This window comes from Procambarus clarkii, chromosome 35 (assembly GCF_040958095.1).
Source record: "Procambarus clarkii isolate CNS0578487 chromosome 35, FALCON_Pclarkii_2.0, whole genome shotgun sequence".
Classification (NCBI taxonomy): domain Eukaryota; kingdom Metazoa; phylum Arthropoda; class Malacostraca; order Decapoda; family Cambaridae; genus Procambarus; species Procambarus clarkii.
Window position 1 is genome coordinate 29,465,808 of NC_091184.1, and position 26,937 is coordinate 29,492,744.

At 36.9% G+C, this 26,937-nt stretch overlaps 2 protein-coding genes across 2 annotated transcripts in view; one reads left to right on the top strand and one right to left on the bottom strand.

Annotated features, from left to right (window-relative positions):
• LOC138371419 (G patch domain-containing protein 1-like) overlaps nucleotides 1-5,086 on the bottom strand; it is a 28,536-nt gene extending 23,450 nt beyond the window's left edge. The window contains exons 1-6 of the mRNA XM_069336234.1: nucleotides 4,865-5,086; nucleotides 2,832-2,901; nucleotides 2,419-2,569; nucleotides 1,440-1,588; nucleotides 494-642; nucleotides 98-318 (exon numbers count right to left, since the gene is read on the bottom strand). Coding sequence (XP_069192335.1) covers nucleotides 98-318; nucleotides 494-642; nucleotides 1,440-1,588; nucleotides 2,419-2,569; nucleotides 2,832-2,901; nucleotides 4,865-4,928 — 804 coding nt within the window. The 5' untranslated portion in view covers nucleotides 4,929-5,086. The remainder of the gene's footprint in view (nucleotides 1-97; nucleotides 319-493; nucleotides 643-1,439; nucleotides 1,589-2,418; nucleotides 2,570-2,831; nucleotides 2,902-4,864) is intronic.
• Nucleotides 5,087-5,577: 491 nt separating this feature from the next.
• The window catches only part of LOC123768474 (PAX3- and PAX7-binding protein 1), a 37,201-nt gene continuing 15,841 nt past the window's right edge, over nucleotides 5,578-26,937 (top strand). Inside the window, exons 1-8 of the mRNA XM_045759045.2 lie at nucleotides 5,578-5,835; nucleotides 7,521-7,699; nucleotides 11,418-11,583; nucleotides 17,005-17,104; nucleotides 17,473-17,615; nucleotides 18,420-18,499; nucleotides 18,830-19,035; nucleotides 26,726-26,915. Of these exons, the coding sequence (XP_045615001.1) occupies nucleotides 5,631-5,835; nucleotides 7,521-7,699; nucleotides 11,418-11,583; nucleotides 17,005-17,104; nucleotides 17,473-17,615; nucleotides 18,420-18,499; nucleotides 18,830-19,035; nucleotides 26,726-26,915 (1,269 nt within the window). The 5' untranslated portion in view covers nucleotides 5,578-5,630. The remainder of the gene's footprint in view (nucleotides 5,836-7,520; nucleotides 7,700-11,417; nucleotides 11,584-17,004; nucleotides 17,105-17,472; nucleotides 17,616-18,419; nucleotides 18,500-18,829; nucleotides 19,036-26,725; nucleotides 26,916-26,937) is intronic.

Genomic DNA, 26,937 nt, shown 5'->3' on the forward strand with positions numbered 1-26,937 from the left:
TACAATACAGGTACAATACTGTAATAATAAAATTCACTTAATCATGAATTCCTACTTATCATATTTAGAGATATTGTTTAATTAAAATATTACTCACCTGCCCCTTTATAAGAACTTTCTTTTTTTTATCGGTCATGACCAGAGGAGAGGGGTCAAAAAGGTTGATGTGTCCGCCAAGAACAGATGTCCGATCCAAAGGCTTGTATCCAAGACCAAAGCGATCCACCTTGGGTTGTGTCAAGTGAAGGGTGTCAATATCATCAGGAGCATAAGTCAAATCCTGCATGTGTCCATCATCATCACTCTCACTGTCTGAATCTAAAGATATTCAACAAAAACATACATTTTTAGAACAAATGAAAATATGCTGTATTACTATGCCTAATACCACATATAGGAAACAATACCAATTTATTAACATTGCTTAACAGTAAAGTAGAATTTTGCAAATTGCAGTACAGTACTACTAAAATGTACTGAACTGACTCATTACCTCTCAATGAATGCTGAATTCCCTGGCAGCCAAATATTCTCTGTTTTTCTCTGCGTTCAGACACTTTTTGGTGTCGACTCAATCGAGGCCCAACTCCCTGTCCTGGTCTCCATCCCAAACGACGCAAAAGTTTCATTCCCATAGTCTCCCTAAATAAAATAATTAAAAAGTTAACAAAATAAATGTTAAAATAACCTCTATGTTTTTAAAATTTTGTAATAGGAATTTAAAATATTTGAATTTTTTCATAAAAGGAATAGTAATTATGCTGAAAATAACTAAAGTGCATCATGCAGAGACTACTGTATATCTTCACCACAACTAGTTACAAACAAATCTTAAGGTATCTTCAATAATTAGTGACAAATGCATTCTTAATCATTTTCTTAATTTTCTATATATTAAGATCAAATTCAACATACATATTTAATTGAATTATATACTGTACTGTAAAAAAATATAAATAAACAAATAATTAAAAAATAACCTTCTTTTAAAAAATTAAATAAGGTGCTGAGTGTAAATGAAATGCTTCCTCCTGAACCAGTCACTCCATTGCTTCCATATACTAGTTTCTATTCACACTAGAAATAATGGAGAGATTCAGCTTGAATTAGCAGATGGAGCCAAAGCCCAAGGCCCAATCAACTAAGAGACAAGGCAAGCCAAGATTTGGCATTCCAAAAGTCAAAGTACCCGGAACACAATGAGCGTGGTTCTCATCCTACGACTGCCCTTAGGTAATTACGGTGAAGGCTATAGATACCAAACAGTACCAAACCTTAACAAAAAAACAAAGAGGTGCAGGAAAATACTAGTGTTGAAAGTCTTGCACGAGTTTCACAAAACACCTTACTCTAAATTAGATTTATCTCCTGAACCTAAATATCATGTGTACTAACTTTTGATTCATTTATCTGTGCAGAATTAATAGTGCAGCACTTGCCTACTTGGTTTCAAAATATCTTCAAGAACAGGTGTCCCTGGAATAGGTCCACCTGGATCTAAAACTCTTTTCCTCTTCTTCTGTTCATTGTCATCATAGTTGGCAGAGGCCTGGATTCCTTGAGGTGATATGCCATGTGCTTCCAAATCCTGTGATAAAAAAAAATAAATTTGGAGTCAAATCCCTAAAGTATGGAAATCAAAACTGTCCCCCCGACTTGTTTTCCCTTATGAAATGGGAGATTTGTAATCAGAAACATAAAAAAAAATTATGCACACACATTTTATTTTTTAAATACAGTATATAGTATCACTAAGAACTCTAACCCGGCCAGGATTCGAACCCATGCCGTCCAGGATCACCCCTAAACTTACACAGTACCGTGACCACCGCACCAATGATCGTCTATCATAGACGATCATGGTGCGGTGGTTATGATAACATTCCTTTTGGCATTAATCAGCATTACATTTGTGATGGGAGCCAGGACCCTTCCCCCCAATTTATTTTACTGTATTTTACTTATATGAAATATATTCAAAAGTAAGGAATCAGTATACAAAAGCAAAATAAGTGCCAATATAAATACAGTACTGCATATACAGATAAGACCTATATGTTGGCCAGGTAAGTGTGGTCATTGTAAATTGTTGATAGGGAGGACCAGAAGATGAAGTCTGGCTATCTCCAAATTATTTTGTGGCCTCGCATTACTGCTACGAGACACCACTCAGCTGCTGAAATCATATGGACAACATAGATATTTAAACACTGACAAAAGATGTATATTTTAATTTAACAATAATTGCAATGCACTAGACAATCAACACTTCATGATAACCACACTTTAAGGACTAAATACAGTTCATGTATAGTACTGTACATGATGAAATAAATTTATTTATAATAAAATTATTTGAATTTTAAATTCATTAAATTCTTTGAACTAAATTTATTTATAATATAGAGTAAATATAACCTCCTCATCCATGAAATCCTGAGGCCGAAATTGCATGCTTTTTGCTCGTTGGGCAGTAGTGGACACGTATGTAGATGGTGTCCATCCATCTTTTGTTCCCACGGAGTTGAAGTATCCTGCTGAAAACCCACCAGTGAAGGCTCCATGAAATCTAAAATAAAAGAAAATACATATGAAATAGAATATTTTGTATAAGTAATCAAGTACTTAATTTAAATAATTATTTTTTCCAAACTATAATACAAAAATGTTCAGAAAAATAAGTATCCAATTATATTTTTTTAAATAATCAAACTCAGAATCGATAATATACATACATACATACATATAAATACAGTACATACATATGTACACAAAACTTCGTACTTCACACAAAAATTTACTCCAAAGTTGAATCAGAGTTTAAAGCTAACCTTCTACGACCCTGTTTATCTCGAGCAACCTGATCCTCAATCCGTGGAGCCTTACGTGAGCGTACTTCACCTGAAAAAGAAAATAATAAATAAAAAAAGAACAAGCACTGTTTATCCATTTGCTGAATTAAAATGGTTTAGGTAGGATCCTTTTTAAATATCGGCAATGAACATTTTCATTCATTTGTCTTTCCCATATGACCATGGGTTGATACATTGTTTATGGTTCGGAATGTGACGTGAATGAGAAATACAGGCTGTAGAGTTATCACTGCTATTATTTCAGTTGTAAATTTACAAGTATTATACCACTCTTAGAAAAAGTTGTACTGTATTCACTAAAATTAATTTTGTAGTTACTTCTAGTTTATAATAGATGTGACCTATGAATCAGGTTTAGGTTATTTTAGTATTCTAGATATTCTAGTGAAGAGTTGTAGTGAAAATGTTATACAAACGGCTGTGCGACATATAAGATAGATCATCAGATTACAGGGCTGGTGTGATAGCTACCCATTTACTCACATGGTCAGGTTTGTCAGTTTAAAAAACCTTGGCAGGTTTAAAAAATTTTTTTTACTGTAATATGGGCTAACTTAGTAACTTTAATTTAATTTTAACTTTGTCTTTTTGCATCTACTGATTAAATAGATAAAAACTCAAGCCAAGTTGGGTTTTGAGAAAAAATCCTGGGTTTTTACCAACTCTTATGAAATTGTCATTAGGGCCATGCTGTCTATCACATAGGCTGTACAATATTTTATATTTTTTGTGAACTTTATTAAATATTAATTGTGGATGTATGTCACCACAGATTAGTATCTCATTTGGTATTTCAACTAGGAAGGTGTCACCATTCGATTGATTGATCCCCTGTGTCAAACTGGATGCAGATTTATGTATACAGTATACACCACAAGGAAAAGAAACATATTAGGGTGTCAACCATTCCTCTACTGTATATACTATTAATGGTTTAGTGTTTTGCATAGAATTAATTACTTATTGTTTTCATATTATAAATTCTCTATTTCTTCAAATTTTATCTGTAGTAGTTGCATGTGCAACTGTATATATCTAACCAAACTATATAGCAACTTGGCTATATCTAACCAAATTTAATCAACATAAGGTAAATTACCTTTCTGTATTTCTAAGTATGATTTTGCCTAGCCTATCCAAATAAGTGCAAACCCCTCAAAAATACCACTAGGACTGGATCATAGAGCAACACTACACTACAGTGTAGTGTAGTGCAGAGCAACTGTCTTGCTTCTTGAAGGTTGGTGTTCAATTCCCAACCATCCAAGAATAGGGCACCATTCCTATCCTCTACTGTATTCTAAATCATTATCCCATCTAAGTGCTGTATAGTAGTAATGGCTTAGCATTTTCTCCTGATAATTATCTTACCTTACACAAAAATAAAACAAAAATATATCTGCTTGATACACAGTGTGGTAGACCAATAAAAAATGTGTCTAAATTGGTTGTGAATATACCATACTATCAATTTTTTTTTAGAGGTTGAGGGAGGGTGGCACATAAACTGTTAATTAAATGCAGACAATATGTCACAATGTAGTCGAGCATTAGCCACACAACCCAACCTGTTAATTTACTCTTTATGTAAACTAAAAAAAAAAAATGCAAATACACATACTGTTTACTAACAAAAGTCAGAATAAAACCAAGAAGTGGAAACCAAAACCAGAATAAAACCAAAGGTGGAACCTACTTATAAGCTTACAATACAATACAATTTTATTTAGGTAAGGTACATACATACAATAAATATTTACAAGGATTGTTTAACTTATAGGTATAGCTAGTACATACAATGCCTAAAGCCACTATTACGCAAAGCGTTTCGGGCTTCTTAGATTAAGGACCTGCCCGAAACGCTGCCCGTACTAGTGGCTTTACAAGAATGTAATTACTATGCTATGTATCCTCACAATCCCAATGTACCTTCTTGTATATATATATAAATAAATAAATAAATAAAGTGCACCCTCCCCCTGTCTGGTTACCTTCATCGAGCTCCTCCAGAGGGGTCCCATAAAACACACACTCTTCCTCATCGCTGTCGCTCATGTTTCCACTTACTCCCACACAATATTAACATTGATTATTAGCTTTTTATGGTCTGGAGTGTGGTGTAGCTCGTTACAGCTGCTGTTGAAGACCATCTTCACTGTCAACACTGCATTTTTGATCGTGGCTGCCACCAACTCCGTGTTGTTTACATTTATGAGGATAAACATCTTTTAAAAGTTTTCAATGGTAATGCGCGTTTTCATATAATTAATTCAAATTAATTGCCTATGTAAAAATATACTTTTAAATCATATAAGTTGTTATTTAACATAATATAAAGTAAAAAGCCAAATTAGAAAAGTTGTATTACCATTACTTGGTATTCTAAACCAAAACTAGCTTCTTATTTATAAAATTCATAGATAGCAGAATTATTGAATATAATTTCTTATTTGTAGGCATATACATAAAATTATATGCTACATTTACATTACCGAACGTATTTTGTTAATTATGCAGGTTTACATCTTACTATTCATATGTAAAACGTTTTTCTTTTCAATATAAATATTTATATATTTATTCTTTACTATACAGAAATTTTACAAACAGTGTAACGTACTGATTAATTAAATATATTTTCTAAAATCTGAAGGGATAAAAAGGTTTCAGAAACCTACAAAATATTATTGGGATTACTTAGGCAGGTTTAGTGAAGCGTTACTATGTTTTTACGGACAGAAGCAACTCGCTGGCAGGATGTTCAAGAAACGAAAAAACATTAATATTAGACAACGCAGGTTGAGTGAGGATGAAGCTGGGGCAGAGAGTGATGCTATGGCTATCGCCAGCAATGATGATAGCAACTCCAACTTCGCCATTGCCATCAAAAAGGAGAAAAAGAAGAAGGAAAAGGTGGAACCCAAGAAGCAGTCCATTTTAAGTTTCGAAGACGACCTTACGGGTTAGTTTATTGCCCAACAAATTCGTTTACGGACAAGTTTGTTAAGGTTTCTCGCATATATTTATGGAATGATTAAGATTTCAATTACATTACATTTGATTTGATTTTTTGATTTGAGATAAAACTTCCATAGAAATTTGGTCAAACCTTACCTACCTATCCTCACTTATCATAACCTATCCTGTCCTTCCTATCCTAATCAATTCTGTCCTAACCTATTTTATTGTAACCTATCCTTACCTAACCTATCCAATCCTAATCTATCCTAACCTATCCCAATCTAATATCCTAACATAATTGTCAGTAATTCATGCCTTAATGTAATAATATTAATTGGAACATACCCACAGTATTTTGGAAGAAATATTTGAAAATAATGAAAATCACTTTTAGGCAAATCAGACCCTGCATACTAGGCCAAGTACTGTATGCATACATGCATACTTGCATACATACATACATGGGGCCTGACGGCTGAGTGAACAGCGCTCGGGGGGGGGGGGGGGGGGTTCACAGTCCTATAAGGGTCTGGGCTCGATCCCCGGCAGAGGCAGAAACAAATGGGCAGAGTTTCTATCACCCTGATGTGCTTGTTCACCTAACAGTAAATAGGTACCTGGGAGTTAGACAACTATTACGGGCTGCTTCCTGGGGATGTGCACGTGTGAAAATTAGGATTAAGGACTTGCTCGAAACATTATGCGTGCTAGTGGTTGTACAAGAAAGTAAGAACTCTTGTACAGTATATATAAATAAATAAATACTGGAGCATCTTGTCACTGAGACCTCACCCCACAGTGATGTACACAAGGCTTGTGATGTCACTATACCTGGAGTAGGTTCATGGAGTTGTTCCACTTCCCAAGCCTGGCCTGGAGCCAGTCATACATTCCTTACTTTATCTCTTCTAATACCACACGTTTCACAGATTGTTTATTTATACTATAATTCATGATATTTCATGTTCGTACCGCACCACCAACTTGCATATAATAATTAATAATAATTCATTGTGTCAAGGGATAGGAAGCTAGAGTGTATTTATATACATTAGGCTTAAATAGAGGTCCCCACGAGGTCGAATAACTGACCTTGCCCAGTACCATGAGTACCTACTTACTGCTACTGCTGACTAACTCCTGAGTACCTACTTACTGCTAGGTGAACAGAGCATTAGGTGAAAGGAAATGTACCCAACCATTTCTGTTTCACCCGGGATTAGAATCCGGAATTTTTGATTTTTTTTTTTTTTTTTTTTTTTTTTGAGATATATACAAGAGTTGTTACATTCTTGTACAGCCACTAGTACGCGTAGCGTTTCGGGCAGGTCCCTGGAATACGATCCCCGCCGCGAAGAATCGTTTAATGGCATTTTGTTGAGAATGAACCCGACTGTACTACCAGGAAGAATACAGACCCATATGTACATATGGGTCTGTACTTTTACTCCCTTGTGTAGTAGCATTTTGGCTGTATTTTTCTCAATCTTGATTTTACTAACTTTACCTTTCATTAAAACTAAAGTGTTACGAATTTATTAATCTTGAAAAAGATGTAGTATAATTTTAATGTGTGGTTAGATGATAGGTCTAGAAAATTTGTTTACATCCTGTAATTACTAGATAAATATTTTTTATGTGGGAGATATAGTATATAAATTTACGATTATGTGTAATTTCTTTCAGCTGATGATGGCATCATCTTTCAAGAAAAGAAATCTAGCTTGAGCTACAAATTACGTAAAGAGATGAAGAAAGAGAAAAAGGAAAAGAGAAGGGAGGAAAAGGAGAAACAAAGGCAAGCTGAAGGAAAGGACAAATTTCGAGACAAGGACAAGAATGGGGGACCAACTGTGTCCGAGCTGGTAGGGTGACTGTCCCAGTTTAAAGTATGACCATTCAAGGTCATACTTCATGACACCAATAATTTAAATTGATGTCTAATGCCATCAATCTTGGGAGTATTATTTTGAGAAGTTTATATGCATCAAAAGGGAAATTGTCTTTCTTTTGTAGGTTTTCATGTTATTCTAAATGTGTAATATAATCATGGATTGTCATAAATCTTCAATTTGGCAACTATTGCTCTCTTTCTGTCATGCTTTTGTTTTGATTTCTTATCTGCACTGCATTTCCTACAAAGAATGGAGTGGCTCAAGCAGAATATTATCCCTCATTCATCTTGTATATTTTTAACTTACATACCACACAACAAAATTAGGAAGTTCCTCCTTGCTCCTATAGTTCATAATTTTTTCTATTCTGCATCACCAGGAGAGACCTATATCACCACTCGTCCATTCCATAGGAGCCAAAAGTCATTCTCCTGGCCGTATATTATGTAATATGTACTACTTCTGTTTCAGCAGTTGGTGTACTTATCTTATTTACATGCTCTACCCCACATCTGTGTGTATGTCTTCAGCACTGTTGTACATGATCTTCATTTCCTGTGGTATTTGTTACAAATGGCCAGCACATCTTAACATACTTCTCAATTTGCTTTTGTATGCCATCTACTTTTCCTTGATCTTTTATATTTATGCTCATAATTTCTTAATTTTTTTAAAGTGATTTCCTGATCTTATATTTTTTTTTATATACAGTATGTTGATTGTTTGGTAATTTTTTTTTTTTTCCTTTATTTTTTCCTTCTCTCCATACACATTGATGCTAAACTGCTGGGAAGAATGTAAGACCTAAATGACTTCCATCCTAGACAATGTAGACAAAATAGGCACTTGGAAGAGTAAATTGCCAGTTTAATTTAATGTGGACAATGCCAATGCCCTTGGAGTTTGGATTTTTTATTTTATTTATTTATTTATTTATTTATTTATTTATTTATTTATTTATTTATTTATTTATTTTTTAATTGTAAAGTGGGGATCATTGTATCTTATTTCTTTAAGAGTAACAACCACCTACCCAAGGTGTTCAAGATTTAGGTTTACAGTCTTTCAAATTATATTGTACTTCCTTGCTAGGAGTTTTGTAGCGCCATGGTGGTAGTTTTAATGAATAAATTATATTTTACATTTTATGAGATGATTGTGGCCTGTATCCCAATGAATCTTAAATAAGAATGCTTCAGATAAGTTATACACAAGGCTTATGATGATAGTGATCTTAGCACTTTCAGGTTTGGATTATATTTGCAGTCTCCTGATAGAAGAGTTGGCCCATATTTTTTAGTGCAATATGGATGTCACTGTCTCTGACAATCTGAGCAGTGACTGAACCAAATTGTTTTTGATTTGGTATTGAACTGTTTGGAAAGTTTTAAGTGTGTTGCAATATGTTGTAACATATTGCGCTCAGTCGGTGAAATTCAGACCTTATTGTTTGAAGAACATAAGGGTCATAATATTGGTAAAGCTAGGCGCAATAAGGACTTAACACAACTGTCGGATGCAAGTGATACAGCACCTATGAGCATGATACAGTGAGCGTATCCAGTTGTAGCTCTGAGCCCCACCCTTGACATCTCCAATTTATATAGATGATACTTAGATGAATCGTTTTCTGCGTTCATTGATGATGCATCTGATACAAGTAGCATAGATGAACAGTGTTAGTGGCTTCCATGGTGGTGTTTTCCATAGATATTTTCAAGAATACCTGAATCTCTTCCTGACTGACGGACACTCTTTGAGGCTAGCTGAATCTCTTCCTGTGTGGGATCTTACAAAGCGATCTTTTCAAGACTACCTTACAATTTGAGCTTTTCCTATAATCGTTTCAATACTACCTTATGCCTTACAAGCTTGGCTACATACCACCTACAAGTACTATAGCCAAGGGTGCACGTGAGTGTGTTATTTGCAAGCACACAGAACGATGAAACAGGAAGCGAAAATCTATCTGTAGCTGGTGCAACAAGAGCAAAGTCGTGCTGTGTACCATGGACTACGTTGATTATTACGCACCTCCAAAGTACTGAGTGTGTAATACAGTGTGTCACTGTAAATAGTATGTGAAACTGTACATATTGTAATTTTAGTGAATTTTACCACGTAATATTGTGACAATAAACATTTATTGTGGACACATTACTGACACTTGTATCACAGTTCCATGGAAAATTATGAACATTCTACTGTATACATATTGTAAAGGTCACAAATATGCATCATATACGATAAAAGAAACAAATAAAACCGCATTGGAAATACATAGAAAAAATATTTGAAAATATATTTGTGGCAACACGCGGTGCTTGAATGGCCTGCGCGACCGTGTCTGGGAGCTTCACACACGGGTGACAAGCCCCTGATGACGTCACAGTGCACCTTGTCCACGTCCTCACAGCCAAAGTATGTGGAATTTGGTAAGTATTTTTACATAGACATGTTCATGGAAGGTAATTTATCATTTTACAAAAAAAAAAATTATTTTTTTGGGAACATTTGATGTCATGTACACTGGGGGAATTTCACAATAAACACAGTGCATCACAGTGGTTACATGGGGACATTCATTTTGTATGACGTCCGTTTCACATGACGAAGACGGAATGGATTAAATTCGTTATTCGAGGTACCACTGTACTTATAGTAATGCTAAGGACCATGGTACATATACCAATGTTAACACAATTAGAAAGTAGAAATCGAAACTATGAATTTGGACAAACCCCCCAAAAATTTCTGTATGTTGCAAAGACAAACAAAACTAACCTAACCTTCCTAGGCCTAATACATGCTATCTGAGGCCTAATATAGTACATGTGTGTGTGCTATACTAGGCCTAGGAATATTTAAGTTTTTTTTTTTAGCTTAATTTTTTTTGGACTATGAAGTGAATAGTACCAAATTCTACTATCTAATTGCTTGGCACGTCAATGTTTGTACTATGGTGCACACAGTCACCAAAAACTACTATATATACATGGGTTGTACTAAATGGCACTGGAAACCTGCAGTGACTGCTGTTGGAACTAATATTTATTGTATTTTTTTATTAGGAAATAACTGTTTCTGATCACTTTCTCAACACTAGAGTGAAATTGCATCGTATGTTGGCACATGCACATTTTTGCATCATGTAATGAGATATTCTTTTGGTAACAGTTCTGGAGCTTTTTTTAATAGTTTCAGATATGCATGGAAGAGGCATGTTGCAAAATCATGGAGTTCTATATAAATTTGTTTACGTCCTGTAATTACTAGATAAACATTTTTATTTGGGAGATATAGTATAGAGTATAAATTTATCACTTTGTGTAATTTCTTTCAGCTGACAATGGCATCATCTTTCAAGAAAAGAAATCTAGCTTGAGCTACAAATTACATAGATTAATTTGATTAATCTTGATTAAATCTTGTTTTTTAGGATAAAATTAAAGCACTGTGGAGAATGCTGTTATTGATGCTGAATGTTTGATAAAAACATTTTTTGTGTCTGTTAATAACTTTAGGCACACAACTAAAAATTTTAGGTACAGTATCCATAGATTTCCAAAGATTTACATATTTTTCCAATTGACCATAACAATTATTTTGAGTTGTGGTTTCTTTCATAATTATCATGATCATTTTATCCTCGTCCAGTTTTGAGATTATAATGTGAAGTCAATTTCAGGATGAGCTTGGAATAAGAATAGTAAATGGTCGAGAAGCAGAGAGCATTGGTGCCAAGCCAGGGGACTCGGATGAAGATGATCCTAATACTCCGGGCAAACACAAGTTCAGGTCTAAAAGCACAAGAACATCTCACTCTCTAGATCCTTGGAAAAAAATTCTTCAAAGTAAGACTTTTTATTTGTAGAAACCTTCCCTAGTAATTAATCAACTTTGTTGAAGGGGGAAATTTTGTAGTCTTAGGAAACACCATAGGTTTATTGTATAAGGAAACATGAAATTGCTACAATTGCTAAATCTACTACTATTACTAATGTCAGTTCAAAATAAAAGCACACACAAGCACATTTTTGCTGTAATATTTCTTGCTCTCTAAGGCAAGAATTTTATGGATCTGTAGAAAGTACTGTGTTTGGACAGGGTTTTCTTACCTAAGAGAGAGCTTTTTCTAACTATACTGTATTAGAAGAGAAAAAGATGAGGCAGTACAATTACAAGGTACAAGATACAGTACTGTACTGACAAAAATATACAAAGTAAATACAGGCAACTTTAAACAGCTCATTGGAACCACAATACTCTCTTACATTGACAGTGGTAGATTACCGAGATGGACTTGACCAGCAATAGTGGAAGCGATATTATTCAGAGTGTCAAGATCTAGTATGACAAATTACTGTAACGTGAGGAGGAAAAATGCATCGGGTACAATAAACAATTTGATACAATAAACGATTTGTTCATTTGATGCATCACACTATTGTGATTTCTGTGTGTAATCAGGTACAATAGTTTGGTGGTATGGCTGTAGGGCTCTAGGTGAACACAAATTTCAGACGCAGTTCACATCTCTCCACCATTTTAAACAAAATTTTCCATATTCACTTTTAGCACACAGCTCAGTAACACTTTCAACTAATTTAAATAGGTCTCTCATTCCCTGCTAAAAAAAACTGCAAGCAGGTACAGTATATATATTGAACAACAAAGAGAGCATCATATTACCCAGTCATTCATTGCACCATTGACTCTTACATATGCACTACTACTTCACAATTAGCAAAACTTGACCAACTCCATACATCCTCATTGTTCTCCAGTGGCCTTCTTTATAATTTTGTCATGCTCTTTCTGAAAGTCTACAAAGGTCATGTACACTCAAATGTACATTCAAAAGGTGACACCCCTAGGGTCAACACTTGCAGCAGAGGAGCTCCAGCATATTTCAACAATCCTAAGTATTGTAGTACAGGTTGATGGTAGTGAGTGGTTTCCCAGAGAACATAAAGGTATAGTGCTCTTGAAAAATAGGTGAGATAACAGGAAAGTGCTAAGGGAAGTGAAAAATCGGATGAGAAAAAGTTGCCCTAGTGTTTACAGTGCAGAGAAGAACATTCAAGATGGCCACTGGCAAGGGGAAAAACAAAACAGAGCTTGATTTTGAGGGATTCAATGAAGAAAGCATTGATATTAGTAGTCTACATAACAAGTTGGTAAATTTAGATACTATAGTGAACTCTCATGTAGAAATAATTAGTAAATTAAAAGAAAGTAATGACCATTTGAATAGCAAAGTTTTATGTCTTGAGGGTTTAGTGAAAGACTTGCGCAAGGATAAGAATCAATTGGAAACAAATTGCAAAGCCATGGAAGAAGAAAATAAACTCTTAAAAATAGCTTTGGAAGAAGTTAAAGTAAATTTAAACATAAATGACTACAATAGGTTAGGCAAGGAAATTCAACAGGAGAAACAGCTTTTGTCAGCACAGATGGAGGAAGTTACACAGGGAATAGAACAGTGCAAGAAAGATATGCAACTCACTTATGCACAAGTGGCCAAGGAGAAGGAAAAAATAGAAGAAGCAGTAAAGGAAGTCAAACACTGCAGCAACCAAGATAAAACAAACATTAGGCTAGAAGTGAGGAAAGAATTGGCATCTAACCCGAAGTTGGTGCAAAACACAGTTGATCGGAGTAAGTCCCTGATCATTTTTGGCTGCAAAGAAAAGGCGATAACATCTAGGTCAGAAAGAGCTGTAGAAGAAGCTAAAGTAGTAGATAAAATTGTTGGCCTCGTGGAAGGTCTTACAAACAGAGAGAATGTGTGCGACTACAGGAGAATAGGCAGGTACGTAAAAGGGAAAGATCGACCTTTGAGGATCACCCTAAACGGTGCCAAACAGATGGAAGAAGTACTAAGGAATGCTAGAAAATTGCAAAGGGATGAGGATGGGAAAGGGTGGTCATTAAGACGAGATCTTTCAAAAGAAGATAGAGAGAAGCTGAAACTGAACCTCGCCGAGGCAAAACATTTAAATGAGAGCAGGAATGAAGAAGAAATAAATTCTTTTTTCTACAAAGTGATAGGGGTAGGCAAACCAGTAAAGTGGTACATAAAGGCAAACCAACAAAATCAATAGAGAGAGGGGGAGTGAAGAATAAGGAGAGGGGGAACAAGTTCCTGAAGATTGCATACACCAACATAGATGGAGTGAGATCGAAGATACTGGAGTTAAGTGATGTAATACAGCTGCAGACACCAGACATTGTTGCACTCACGGAGACAAAACTTGAAGATGTAATTTTAAATGAGGTCATATTCCCGAGGGGCTACTCAATTTGGAGACGGGACAGAAAAATTAGGAAAGGCGGTGGCGTTGCTGTGCTGGTAAAAGAACACCTAAAGGTGAAGGAAATAACGACTGCCAATCCACAAGAAGTTGACATAATAGCACTAGAGATCTGCTATGAGGATGATAAACTAATGATGATAAATGCATATAGTCCACCACCAAGCAGCACATGGTCAAAGGAGGAGCTAGATAGTAAACGTGAAGGTCTTATAACAATAATGAGAGAGATTATAGCGAGAGCGGATAACGATAGATCACGACTGTTGATAGTCGGTGACTTCAACTTGAAATCCATAGACTGGGAAGCATATGAAGCTAAAACAGAAGATTTTTGGACCTGTAAATTTGTAGACCTCCTCCTGGAAACATTCTTGTATCAACATGTTAAACAAGCTACGAGGATGAGGGAAGGGGACGTTCCCTCCATGCTAGATTTGATATTTACCAGGAAGGAGGAAGAGATATTTGACATTCAGTACCTTCCTCCCTTGGGTAAAAGTGACCATGTCTTTTTGGGAATAAAGTATGCAATGCGTTATAAGCTGGAAGAAAATAAGGAGGTTGAAGCAGTTGGAAAACCAGACTTCAGGAGAGGACATTATGGTGACCTTAGAAATTTTTTTAGTGAGTATAATTGGACAGACTTGATGCTAGGCAAGGAAGTGAATGAGATGTATGGCAAGTTTTGTGAAATATATGATAAAGGCACAAAAAAATTTATACCAAAACAGAGATGCAGAACTAGGAAACAGGATTGGTTCAATAGAAATTGCGAGAGGGCTAGAGACCGAAAGACACAAAAATGGAATCAATACAGGAAGAGGCCGAACCCCCAAACATACCAGCGATACAAAGATGCGAGAAACAACTACACGGCAGTGAGGAGAGAGGCAGAAAGAAATTTTGAAAAAGGGATTGCGGACAAATGTAAAACAGAACCAGGTCTATTCTATAAATTCATAAACAACAAATTGCAGGTAAAGGATAATATTCAGAGGTTGAAAATGGGAAATAGATTCACGGAAGATGAAAAGGAAATGTGTGAAACACTAAACGAAAAGTTCCAAAGTGTGTTTGTACAAAATGAAATCTTTAGGGAACCAGATACAATAAGAATTCCAGAGAACAACATAGAACACATAGAGGTGTCTAGAGACGAAGTGGAAAAAATGCTCAAGGAGCTCGGTAAGAACAAAGCAGCTGGCCCAGATGGCGTTTCACCATGGGTTCTGAGAGAATGTGCATCTGAGCTCAGCATTCCACTTCACCTGATCTTTCAGGCATCCCTGTGTACAGGAATCGTAGCAGACGGGTGGAAACAGGCTAACATAGTTCCAATCTACAAAAGTGGCAGCAGGGAAGACCCCCTCAATTATAGACCTGTATCATTGACAAGTGTAATAGTGAAAGTATTGGAAAAACTAATCAAAACTAAATGGGTAGAACACCTAGAGAGAAATGATATAATATCAGACAGACAGTATGGTTTTCGATCTGGAAGATCCTGTGTATCGAATTTACTCAGTTTCTATGATCGAGCCACAGAGATATTACAGGAAAGAGATGGTTGGGTTGACTGCATCTATCTGGACCTAAAAAAGGCTTTCGACAGAGTTCCACATAAGAGGTTGTTCTGGAAACTGGAAAATATTGGAGGGGTGACAGGTAAGCTTCTATCATGGATGAAAAATTTTCTGACTGATAGAAAAATGAGGGCAGTAATCAGAGGCAATGTATCAGAATGGAGAAATGTCACAAGTGGAGTACCACAGGGTTCAGTTCTTGCACCAGTGATGTTTATTGTGTACATAAATGATCTACCAGTTGGTATACAGAATTATATGAACATGTTTGCTGATGATGCTAAGATAATAGGAAGGATAAGAAATTTAGATGACTGTCATGCCCTTCAAGAAGACCTGGACAAAATAAGTATATGGAGCACCACTTGGCAAATGGAATTTAATGTTAATAAATGTCATGTTATGGAATGTGGAATAGGAGAACATAGACCCCACACAACCTATATATTATGTGAGAAATCTTTAAAGAATTCTGATAAAGAAAGAGATCTAGGAGTGGTTCTAGATAGAAAACTATCACCTGAGGACCACATAAAGAATATTGTGCAAGGAGCCTATGCTATGCTTTCTAACTTCAGAATTGCATTTAAATACATGGATGGCGATATACTAAAGAAATTGTTCATGACTTTTGTTAGGCCAAAGCTAGAATATGCAGCTGTTGTGTGGTGCCCATATCTTAAGAAGCACATCAACAAACTGGAAAAGGTGCAAAGACATGCTACTAAGTGGCTCCCAGAACTGAAGGGCAAGAGCTACGAGGAGAGGTTAGAAGCATTAAATATGCCAAAACTAGAAGACAGAAGAAAAAGAGGTGATATGATCACTACATACAAAATAGTTACAGGAATTGATATAATCGACAGGGAAGACTTCCTGAGACCTGGAATTTCAAGAACAAGAGGTCATAGATTTAAACTAGCTAAACACAGATGCCGAAGAAATATAAGAAAATTCACCTTCGCAAATAGAGTGGTAGACGGTTGGAACAAGTTAAGTGAGAAGGTGGTGGAGGCCAAGACCGTCAGTAGTTTCAAAGCGTTATATGACAAAGAGTGCTGGGAAGACGGGACACCACGAGCGTAGCTCTCATCCTGTAACTACACTTAGGTAATTACACTTAGGTAATTAATTACACCATATTGTTTCGCTTTCATGCCTTCTGCACAAGCTGTCCTTAGTGAATATCTGATCCACTGCAATCTCTTCCACCATAGAACCATCTTATTTAAAGCTGACCAATAGTTAGTTATTTCCTGTACTCTTCCATAGAGCCATGTGTTGCAAGAGGAGCAGATTGATATTGTATGTATGTATGTACTGTACGTGTATGAGAGTCCGACTTGATCTTTTAATAGCTGGATTTCTATAGGTGGCCAGATACCTGATGCTAATATGATACATGCCATCCGGAAGCAGAGACAGCAAGCCAGGGAGCAAGGAGACATGGTTCCCTTAGATGACACTGTCAGGTAAGACATGTGCATTTGTGTCATGCTTAAAAACTCTTGGAATGTTTATCATAATTGTATTTTCAGTGTAAATGTTGTGACTATTTTTTTCTTTACTAAATGTAAAATTTAAAAGTTAATAGTCTTTCCATACCTATTATTAGATTTCATGAACACTATTTGAATTCTAAAACAAATACATGTAAACAAAAATGGCATGATATGATTTTTACATTTGGGTTCAGCGCTCTCATCCACCTGATAAATGTACAGTATATAGAAATGTGGGGGGGGGGGTTAAGTGAAACCTGATTATTGTTGAACAGCATAGCATCCTTCCACATTTTTCCGTAACATAATTTTAATGTCAAGTTACATGTTCTGCACAGAGTTGAGGAAACCAAAAGTCGCTTGGTACGTGATGATGACAATGATCGCAGTGATGATGATGGCGAGTCTCGAATGGATTTTTCTGTTAACCAACAGGCACGAGATAGACAGCAACGGCAAGAAGCATTTGAGGCAGCACAGGGTATGAAATTTAAAGCAACTTTAAACATATAAACATTTATATTTTTATGTGCAAGCAATATGTGTTTCCTTCTCTGTTGATCAAATTTGAGATCAGACTGCATACAGTATTTATAAATGACTAGCAAATGCTTTATTTATAAGCTCTCAAATGTTTTAGTTAAATTTTAAACATATGGTATGTTATAGAATATCTTCTTTATCAAAGTGATTATCTAGTACAATAACTAAATTAAAAAACAATCTTTTTTGTGAACCCATTATCAGGGGTAAAGGGATTAGAACAAGACACCCACCCCCCCACTTGAACCACCTGGAAAGTTATCTAGATATTTTGAGGGTCTGAAAGCATATTACATTTCCAATAATAGTGTACCGGTAATCTGGCAAGTAAATCTTTATGCTAAATAAAGAATATTCTTAAATTATAACTTTATTGTATTATAAACTGTTGGTTTGAAATTTAAAACTTCTATGCTTAACTTGTTTTTTTTTTAAATGGTTTGAAGAATTTGGTTTAAAGGGACACTTAAATAGTTTGAGTTTCAAATTTCATATTTCACATGTTTGAAAATAATACACCATATTAACGCAACCAACTAACAAATCGTAACCTAGCCTAATAATGGATAAAAAGTAGATAATAGCATTAATTACATAGTGGTTTTGAAGTGATTACCTCCAGGGTAGCTCCTTTTTGAAGACAGGCTGCTCTTTATTTAAATCTGAGTTACTTATATATAAATGTCTGGATGCATTGTTTTCCAGTTTTCCTAACATATTTTTATGGTCATTTTTGGTTCAGCGGAGGGTGGTAGTGACAACAGTGATCATGAACGAGAGTGGGAGAAACAACAGTTACTGAAGGCAGGTGCAAATCCCAAGGTATGTGAATGAATGACTAATAAAATCTAATGCAACCTTTCATATTCAGGAATTTGAATAATAAATATTTTCAAATTCCTCTCAAGAAAATATGATATATATTTTGTTTTTTGTCAGAATTCTATTAATATTCATTAAGAATGTAGCCACTTGAGCTTAGATGGTTTTTGTGGTTACGTGGTATTTAACGCATTTATTATTGTCTTGTGAAAGGCGATTTAATGCCTCTGGAAATCTTTATATTGGAAGAAATATTATATATTTCATATATTTTTACCAACAGATGTTACCCTGCCTTAAAATGATTGAATTGTGTGCTTGGCCTCACAGGTTGTTGTAGGTTGTGATGGGGAATTCAACCTAGAGATTGGCGACCCCAACGCCATCCAGTTCACTGTACTTGACAATGGAACAGCTCAAGGGACCCAAGACCAGCGCCTGTGGGGCACTGAGACACTTATCCCTTCATCCGCAGCATCACTACCTCGCCCATCTAACTACCAGGCGGAAGGAATCATCAAACGACTCCAGGACAGGTAGCCACCACCCAACAACAGCAGCCCAAGACCGGGCCCAGCCGTCCTGCCTTTTTAAGGTTGAGCCATTCCAAGATTGAAGGGCTCGTCCACTTATATTACCAGTGATGTACAGGATACTGTGGCTGTTCCATCGATTGAATTTCAGTATTCGTTTCCTTTTCATATTTCAGGGATCTTATATCTGGTAATACAGTACAAGTATTATAAATATTATATATTTTCTCTAATGTAACTTCTTGTAGACCAGTTTCTTAGATGCGTGTAAGTAGTATGCACATTTTTAAAATTGGATATTCTGGTGCATAATTCCTACGAGCCCAATGAATCGTAAAATGCTTCTAAAGCTCTACGATAGACAATAGGTAACTTCTATATCTTTTAACCCTTACACTGCCTCAATTTCTGTCTGTGATCTCCTGTTCTCTAATTGCCATACATAATTTTTTCCCATATGATTTGTTAAATATTTTTAAGCAGGCTCATCTCGATGTGAACCTGTTTAGGGGGTTAAATTAGTTATGACATGGCGCCTGTAAGATCACTAATTTTAGTGTTAATATTTTCATTATAAAGGCCTTTTCTAGTAAGGTACAAAATGGTAATTTTTAGGCTGAATTAACTTTATGCTCTAAGTGAAAAATGTTGCTTTATTCATTGTTTCCCATCTTCCATTCATGGGATTGATCTAGTGCGCAAAAAAGGACTGAACGGTGGCTCCATGTTGCCAGCTCATTGAGATAGTTCCACATGCGAGTCGCATCAACCCTAGGAGTCTGTTGCCAACTGGTGACCAAAACCAGAACCTGGCCCTATCGCAGAGGCACAGGGAACAGGTGATTGCTATGAGCACCCTCATCATGGAAACTTCCTGAAAGTAAGCAAAGCAAAATGGTCAACTGCAAGGTTCACAGAAGAGAAGAAATGAAGTGGCAATTGACTATAAATGATACACCCAGCAGTAAGGTAAAACCCACTAATTACAGCTAGCCACCACCAGGTGGCAGCACCACCTGGAACTCTGGCTCCTCATGTCAACAGAACTCGAGTCGTATCGATGATGTCCACCTGCGTGGAGTTACTAGCTTGTGGAGCCCAAATTCAAGATAAATGTGGACCATCCTTTGAATGTTGTCCTGTGGGGGCTTGTGTATCACTTTTAAGATTTAGTTATACTTCTTTTTGCATGTGTGTACGAGCTCTACTTGTTGTGTAAACGTTGGTCAGTTTTTACCTCGGGCTTCATGTATTTAGGGCTGCCCTTCCCTTGGTGCTCGTTTGCCACTGTTCTGTCAGTGACGTCTCTGGTTCAAAAGTTTGTCTCTTGAGAACTGCCTACTGCATAGGGTCCCTCTCCCTTTGTGGTGCATGGGTTATTGACTCCTCTGCAAGGCTCTGAGATTCAGGGGTTTGTGATTAAAGTGTGCACTAGGGTTTATGTGCTTGTACATACAGCACGCTGCTGATGCCCTTTGCAGCTACATTTACCCCAAAAGTCTACATTCAGCTTCATTTCCTCTGGCAAACATCCCTAATGCCTGGGTGTCCTGTTTGGTCCTCCTTTCAGACCCTGAAAAGCCCAGTTGGTCTTTGATGTGATTTACTATAGATCAGCCTGCTGAGCCCTTACTCGCAAGTTAGAGGGATGGCCATCATTGCTATATAGTGATGGTCAATTGTAATGTTATTCTCTGTTGCCTCTTGTGTGGGTATTACTCTCTTCCCAGAGGCCTGTGCCATTTTGATTCTCTGGTCCGATATTTTAATTCAAGCCTCTGTCTTTTGGTTTTGGTTAATTTTATTTTGCCGTGGCCAGGCTCCATTGAGGGTGACCGTTTTGGGTTCCTTTGCATGTTTTAGTGGCTTGGTGCTTAAGTAGTTGCCCTAGATTTGGCCCACCTTGATCTTTGGAGTTTTAGAGTTAGAGCAGCTGGTGTTTCTATGAGTGCTATGTCCACTGCACCTCCTTCCATTGTCTGTCTGGCATAGTTGTATGGACCCCTTGTACACCCCTACTCCCCCATACCTAGGATGTGGTAAAGTTCACCATTTCTCTGGTGGGTGTTCCAGTTGTTCACAGTTCCCAAGTGGGACTTGGCAGTCCTATGGTACATTCTTGTCCTCTCGGGTCTGAACAGATTCTTTCCTTGTCTGACCATTCACATGACTGCATTTGCTCAGGTCTGCTTGGTATGGGGATTCCTGGATGGTGTTTGTGGCCCTGATGGATGCATGCTGGTGCATCACAATTCATTTGAGGTTCAAGAATTAGTTAGGATTTCTTTTTGGGCATAAGGACCCAATTAAGGCCTGTCTTGCTTCACAGTGCTAAATTAAGATTTTGTAGACCCCTGAGCTACAGGTACTGTGATGTCCCCAGTAATATTTTCAAAACAAAAGCAAATTTAAAAATTTAATTAATCCTAACAAGACTAATAATAAATTCAAACATTTGCTTAGCCTAATTTTCCTGAGGGTGCAAGCCCCCTAAAGCTCATGCCTTAATCTGGCCCTGTTTCAAGGTTCTTCATTTTGGCTCTCGTGTGGCTTCTGAGACTTACAGGTTAGCAGAGGTAATTCATTTTTGGCAACTCCTTTTTAGGATGGTCTTGGCCGATGTCGATGACTGGCTGGTTTGAACTCTCAGCCAATCCACATGTCTCTAAGCCAGGGATCTGGTTCTTTCCCAGCATTTCAGGTTTCGGTTCCTGGTGAACTGGTGGAAGTCACAGTTGATTCCATCCTGGTTCGAACTTAGTTAGGCCTAGTTTGGTAATCTCGGTCGACTTTCCTTTTCTTGCCCTCTGTGGCTCTGCTTCACTTACAGTGTCGTCTCCATCTGGTGTTGGACCGGCCCCAGTTTACTCAACTTTTGGTGAGGGTGTTGTGTAAGAGCAAGATCTATGCATACCAGTATAAAATTTCAGATTTTTACGGTCGTGAACATTTTTAAACATTGCCTAATCAGGATACTCGCCACTTGCTAATTCCTTAATGATTCAGACATACTCAGAATTTAAGTCTTTTGACCCACCCCCTCCAGAAGACATTTTGACCCCCAAAAGGGGTCATGTCCCACTGGATGGGAACCTGGGCTTTAGCTAGTGGGTTCTAAATAACTGCTGGGTGGATCATTTGTAGAATTGTTTGCACCTTCGTTTCTTATCTGTGCGAACCTTGCAGTTATCTGTTTTGCTTCACTTTCCTTCTGTATGTTTGCTTGGTGAGGGTGATCATAACAATCCCATGCTGCCTGTGCCTCTGTGAAGAGGGGGGGGAGCTGGTTTTGGCTCTGGTCTCCAGTAGGCAATGTGAACGAACTCCTAGGGCTCATGTGACTCATGTGGAGCTATCTTAGTGAGCTAGCTATAGGGAGCCACTAAAGCCCAACCAGGAAGAGACGTTTCATTATATTCAACATTTTTTTTTATATGGGTCGGCCTCATACAGTAACTATATTATGAGATTCTAGCTTCCTTCTGACTGACAGACAGTTGTTGCCATTTTGCTCTCCTTTTTGGTTGTGCATTCTGCTGCATGGTGGTGGTGATTCTTCATCATCATCTTGGTTAATATATATTTTTTATCAAGTTTAGGCATTTTAAGCAATGCTTGTAGGATGTCAGTAGAAAAGTAGAGCATAAGTAAATATTTGATAAAGGTACTAGTCGTGCAGGTAAGAGGGAATATAGTTGCTCAGTTTTTTAATGTGTATATTAGTAGTGGACTACTCTTGGAGCCTTTTTATTGAGATATATATTGCAGTTCCTTTTAAATGGATTTACAGTTCCTATGATTATCTTGGCCAAGCAACATGGCAAGCATAATGGGGGGACATTGATTCAACAGTTAGTTCATCATGTTTTGTACAGTTTACAAATTTTTCTGGTTAGTTACTGAATAGTTTTGTAATTCTTGTGATGTGGATTCTGTGGAATGGCCATTGTTTTATTTATTTTTAATTTAAAATAATTAACAATGAGTGACATTATTCTTGATAAACTTATGTGGAACACTGCATCCATAGTTTATGGAATCCATGTGATACTACTGTGGATATTTTACTACAGTCTGGGTTATGGTTTCCTATGATTTTTGCAGTGCCTATGTGGAAGGTTTTATCAACGAATTGATGTTATTGAACAGCTTGAACTCACATTTCCTTCAATAATTTTTCATCCTTTCTGGATGGGTGCTTTCCCACCTCAGGGTGAGTGGAAAATAGGGTAATGATAATGATGGAATAATTAATAAACATCATAAATAATGGGAATTGGAATACAGAGGAGCCTCGGTTAATGAATTTAATCTGTTCCGGCACCAAGCTCGTCATCTGAAACGCTTGTCTTGCGAAACGAATGTCTTTCATAGAAAATGGAGCAGCCTACCTGACATACACTGAACAAACCTTTTGACATTTTTTCTTTTTCCAATTTTTTTTTTCTAATAAATCAATGCTTTGCAACATTACAACAGTCACCCTTTTACATCCCAGCATCATTAGCACCTTTTAAAAAAGATTCATTAATTTGCATCGTTGGAGGCGTCCGAGAATTTGCGAGAACTAGCGGGAATGCTAGGAAGCACCACATGGTTTTCTCATTAACCGAGCGGAAGCTCGTCAATCGAGATCAATTTTCTGTGAGTGGCTCACTCGTTACCTGAAATGCTCATAGATGGAGCCACTCGTCCCCCGAGGTTCCTTTGTTTATGTAACTAATTCTTGTTGAAAACATAAGGAAAATGAGTAAAATTAAGCCACAAAATATAGTATAATGTATATTACTGTACTGTACTTCTAAATAGTACAGTATATCAGTATTTATTTAGAATTAAATCCCTTTGTAGTCAGGTTCTCCTGGTAGTTGGAGATCATATGATCAGTTGAAATTGAAATTTTGCTCAGTGAAATTCTCCCATAGATTGTTCTTTTTATATCCTTTGAATCTTTGGGTTCAGAACAGGGCTGTCTTTGTTCCAGTATTCTTGTATGATGTGTTTCACAATGTTTTGTCATACATATGGCAAGAAAATTATACATTTCAGCTACAGTTGTCTTTCCAATGCTGTAAATATGAATAAGGTGATATGCCTTCATTTTCAGTAAGATTTGCCACACACATTTATTCATTTCCTGAATAATACATTTCATGAGTGGCTCATCAAAATATGCTGTAAAATAGTCGCTTTCACACACATCTTCACCAGTATAAGGGAAAATGTCAGTAACACCTACATCTGTATCATCAAATATAGGTATTTGTAGAACAAAGTGAGCACCATCATCCCACAGGAGTATACCTGTGTTGCTTGAGACACCACCTCTACCTCCACGGGGGATGAATCCAACCTCCTACAAAACTACACTGGCTGGGAGATGAAGCTCTTCTAATATGCACAGAGTGGACACATACAGCTGAACTTGAGGCCAATCTTTCCCTCAGTTTTCCCCATACGACCTAGCATGGCATAATTTTCAGGGTGGGGTGTTGATGCAGCAGACTTCTGCCTAGTAACACTATGAAAACTGCTGCCACTAGCCACAGCACTGCTTCTATTATCAGAATCCTGGTCACTAACTCCCAAAAAATGAGTCATCGTCACTGTGTCCATGTGGTAAAGGAACAACATGTGGATAGCTGCTGTAATGGGATGCTGCAGCAGCAGTGGAATAAACCAGAGCTATGGCAGTGTTGGTGTAAGCCTCACTTTTGAGATGCTCACTGGTTCATCAATTTCACTATCTGTATCACTTGTACATTATCTGATTGCTGTGTATAGTCTTTTATCACTATCAGGGTCATCTACATCACTATCAATATCACATTCTATCAGTTCCTTGGGAATTTCCTCATCTGATAGGGATACTGTGGTGCGAGCCACATGTTGCTGTGAGCGGGAGGCACATGCATTGCTCATGGTATTTGTACGCAAACTGAGGTCTACCCATCAACATATAGGAGTGCACCTTTTTTTTTTTCAAGATGGCAGCTGTTTACTAGAGTCCTGAGGCATTGTTTGGGTGCCCCATTTTCCATGCGGGAGATTTAAATTTTACATTAGACCTGAAAATGACCCTCGTTGATGTGTACACCACCGATGAAACAACCCTGGTTGATATGTGCAGTTGAAGGGTTAATATGGCTCCAGTCACATTTGTAATGATTTTTGCAGATGGATGCAACACCAAGAGAGAGAGAATTGGTGCCTTGCGATAACCAATGCCTATTTAAAGAAAAAATTCATTTTCATTTTGAGTTTGACAAGATTTCATTGTTACCTTGGAATATGTGGCTTCGAGGCTGGGGCATGGGATATAAGCTAGATGTGATGTGATGAAATCTCTTTGCAGACAGGTACTCTTGATGGTTGTCCATCATATGATAGGTTCAAACTTAATAAAAAAAAATTGTGAAAACAGCTTGTACAGCATGGGTGAAAAATTAGGGTATGAATGGTAACTCATAAAATGTGGCTCCAATCGTGTTTTGAATTATTTGTGTAGATAAATAAAATATTTGGAGAAACAGTCATAGCAATGAATTTTTTTCTTTAATAAAAACATATCGCAGCATGTTTTTGCTGCCCAGCATATTCAAGAGATACCTCTTGAAAGTGTCTCCCATTGCAACGAATTGGCATTGGTTTTGTGTAGTTAGCTGAATTGAGGTTGCACTATATCCTGCATCCATATTGTCACTCACATTCATTTATTAAGTGCTTTAAGAAGATAGTATAAATCATACAAATTTTGTCTACCTATGCAATGAGATCTTTCGTTAACGTGAACCGTTTCCATTTGGCACCACTTATCCTTCCCTAGGCCAGGGGAGTTATTTTATTGTCCTTGCAACCACTTTGGGAATGCAAGAGCAAATATCTGCACATTGCCAAATTGTTTATAATTTTGTACTGTATTCTGTATATTTTGTCTTTGGTTAGAACCAGTAATATAATGAGTTGTATTTGTTTTTCATGCAAATGGCTCATTGCTGTCCCATTTCTTTGACTTAAGTGTTGTATGATAATGCCACATATTTGAGTAAATTTTCAGTCTTTATAATTTTTGCAGTAGTTTTAAGATTTTTCTTTTTATACTTTGTATTTGTTTCTAGAATTTGCCATATTATTATTTAAATATGAGATATCCTGGCTCAGGAGGCCATGGATTCCTTTCTTAATCACCCACATGTGAGTGAACCACAGTTAGTTACGTTTGGAAAAAAAGTGGTAATGCTGAATGCAGAGCCAAATTTGGAGAATTCCTGTGCCATACATAGAAGCTTTGTGAATCAAATCATTGTTAATAAACTTTTTAAATTTACTTAATAGTAAAATAATAGAGCATGAATTATCAAAGAGAGCACTGCAAAATAGTCAAGTTGGTAGAAAATGGAGGTATTGGTGCATAATATGAGTGCTAGCTAAGTCACCAGGAATCATTACAAGTCTTATTAATTGCCTGTAATTTACTTATAATTACTGCTGAAACATTATGGTATAAGCTAAAGGTTTTGTTGCCTCTTCTATCACAAGAATTTGTTCATTAGTTTTATATTGCCAGTCATTTACGTTCCCCTTGTTTTCCGGTGTCTGGGCTCGTTAGAATGATTAACTTTTCAGGTGGCAAAAGCAGATTTTAATACAAATTTTACGTCTCGTGTCTTCCCTTTTGTCTCGCCCCACACAGTCGTGTCAGCATGGAGGAGGTATACCGGCGGCACCAGACTGAGGCAGATGCTATAATAGATGATTTGGTGGCATGCAAGTCAACCATATCCCGGTGCAGCTTGGAACAGCATCCATTGACCAGCATCTTCCAGTTTTATCAAGATATCCGTGGGTATGTCACTGACTTAAGAGACTGTCTGAATGAAAAGGTGGGTTCACATGCAACCTTGC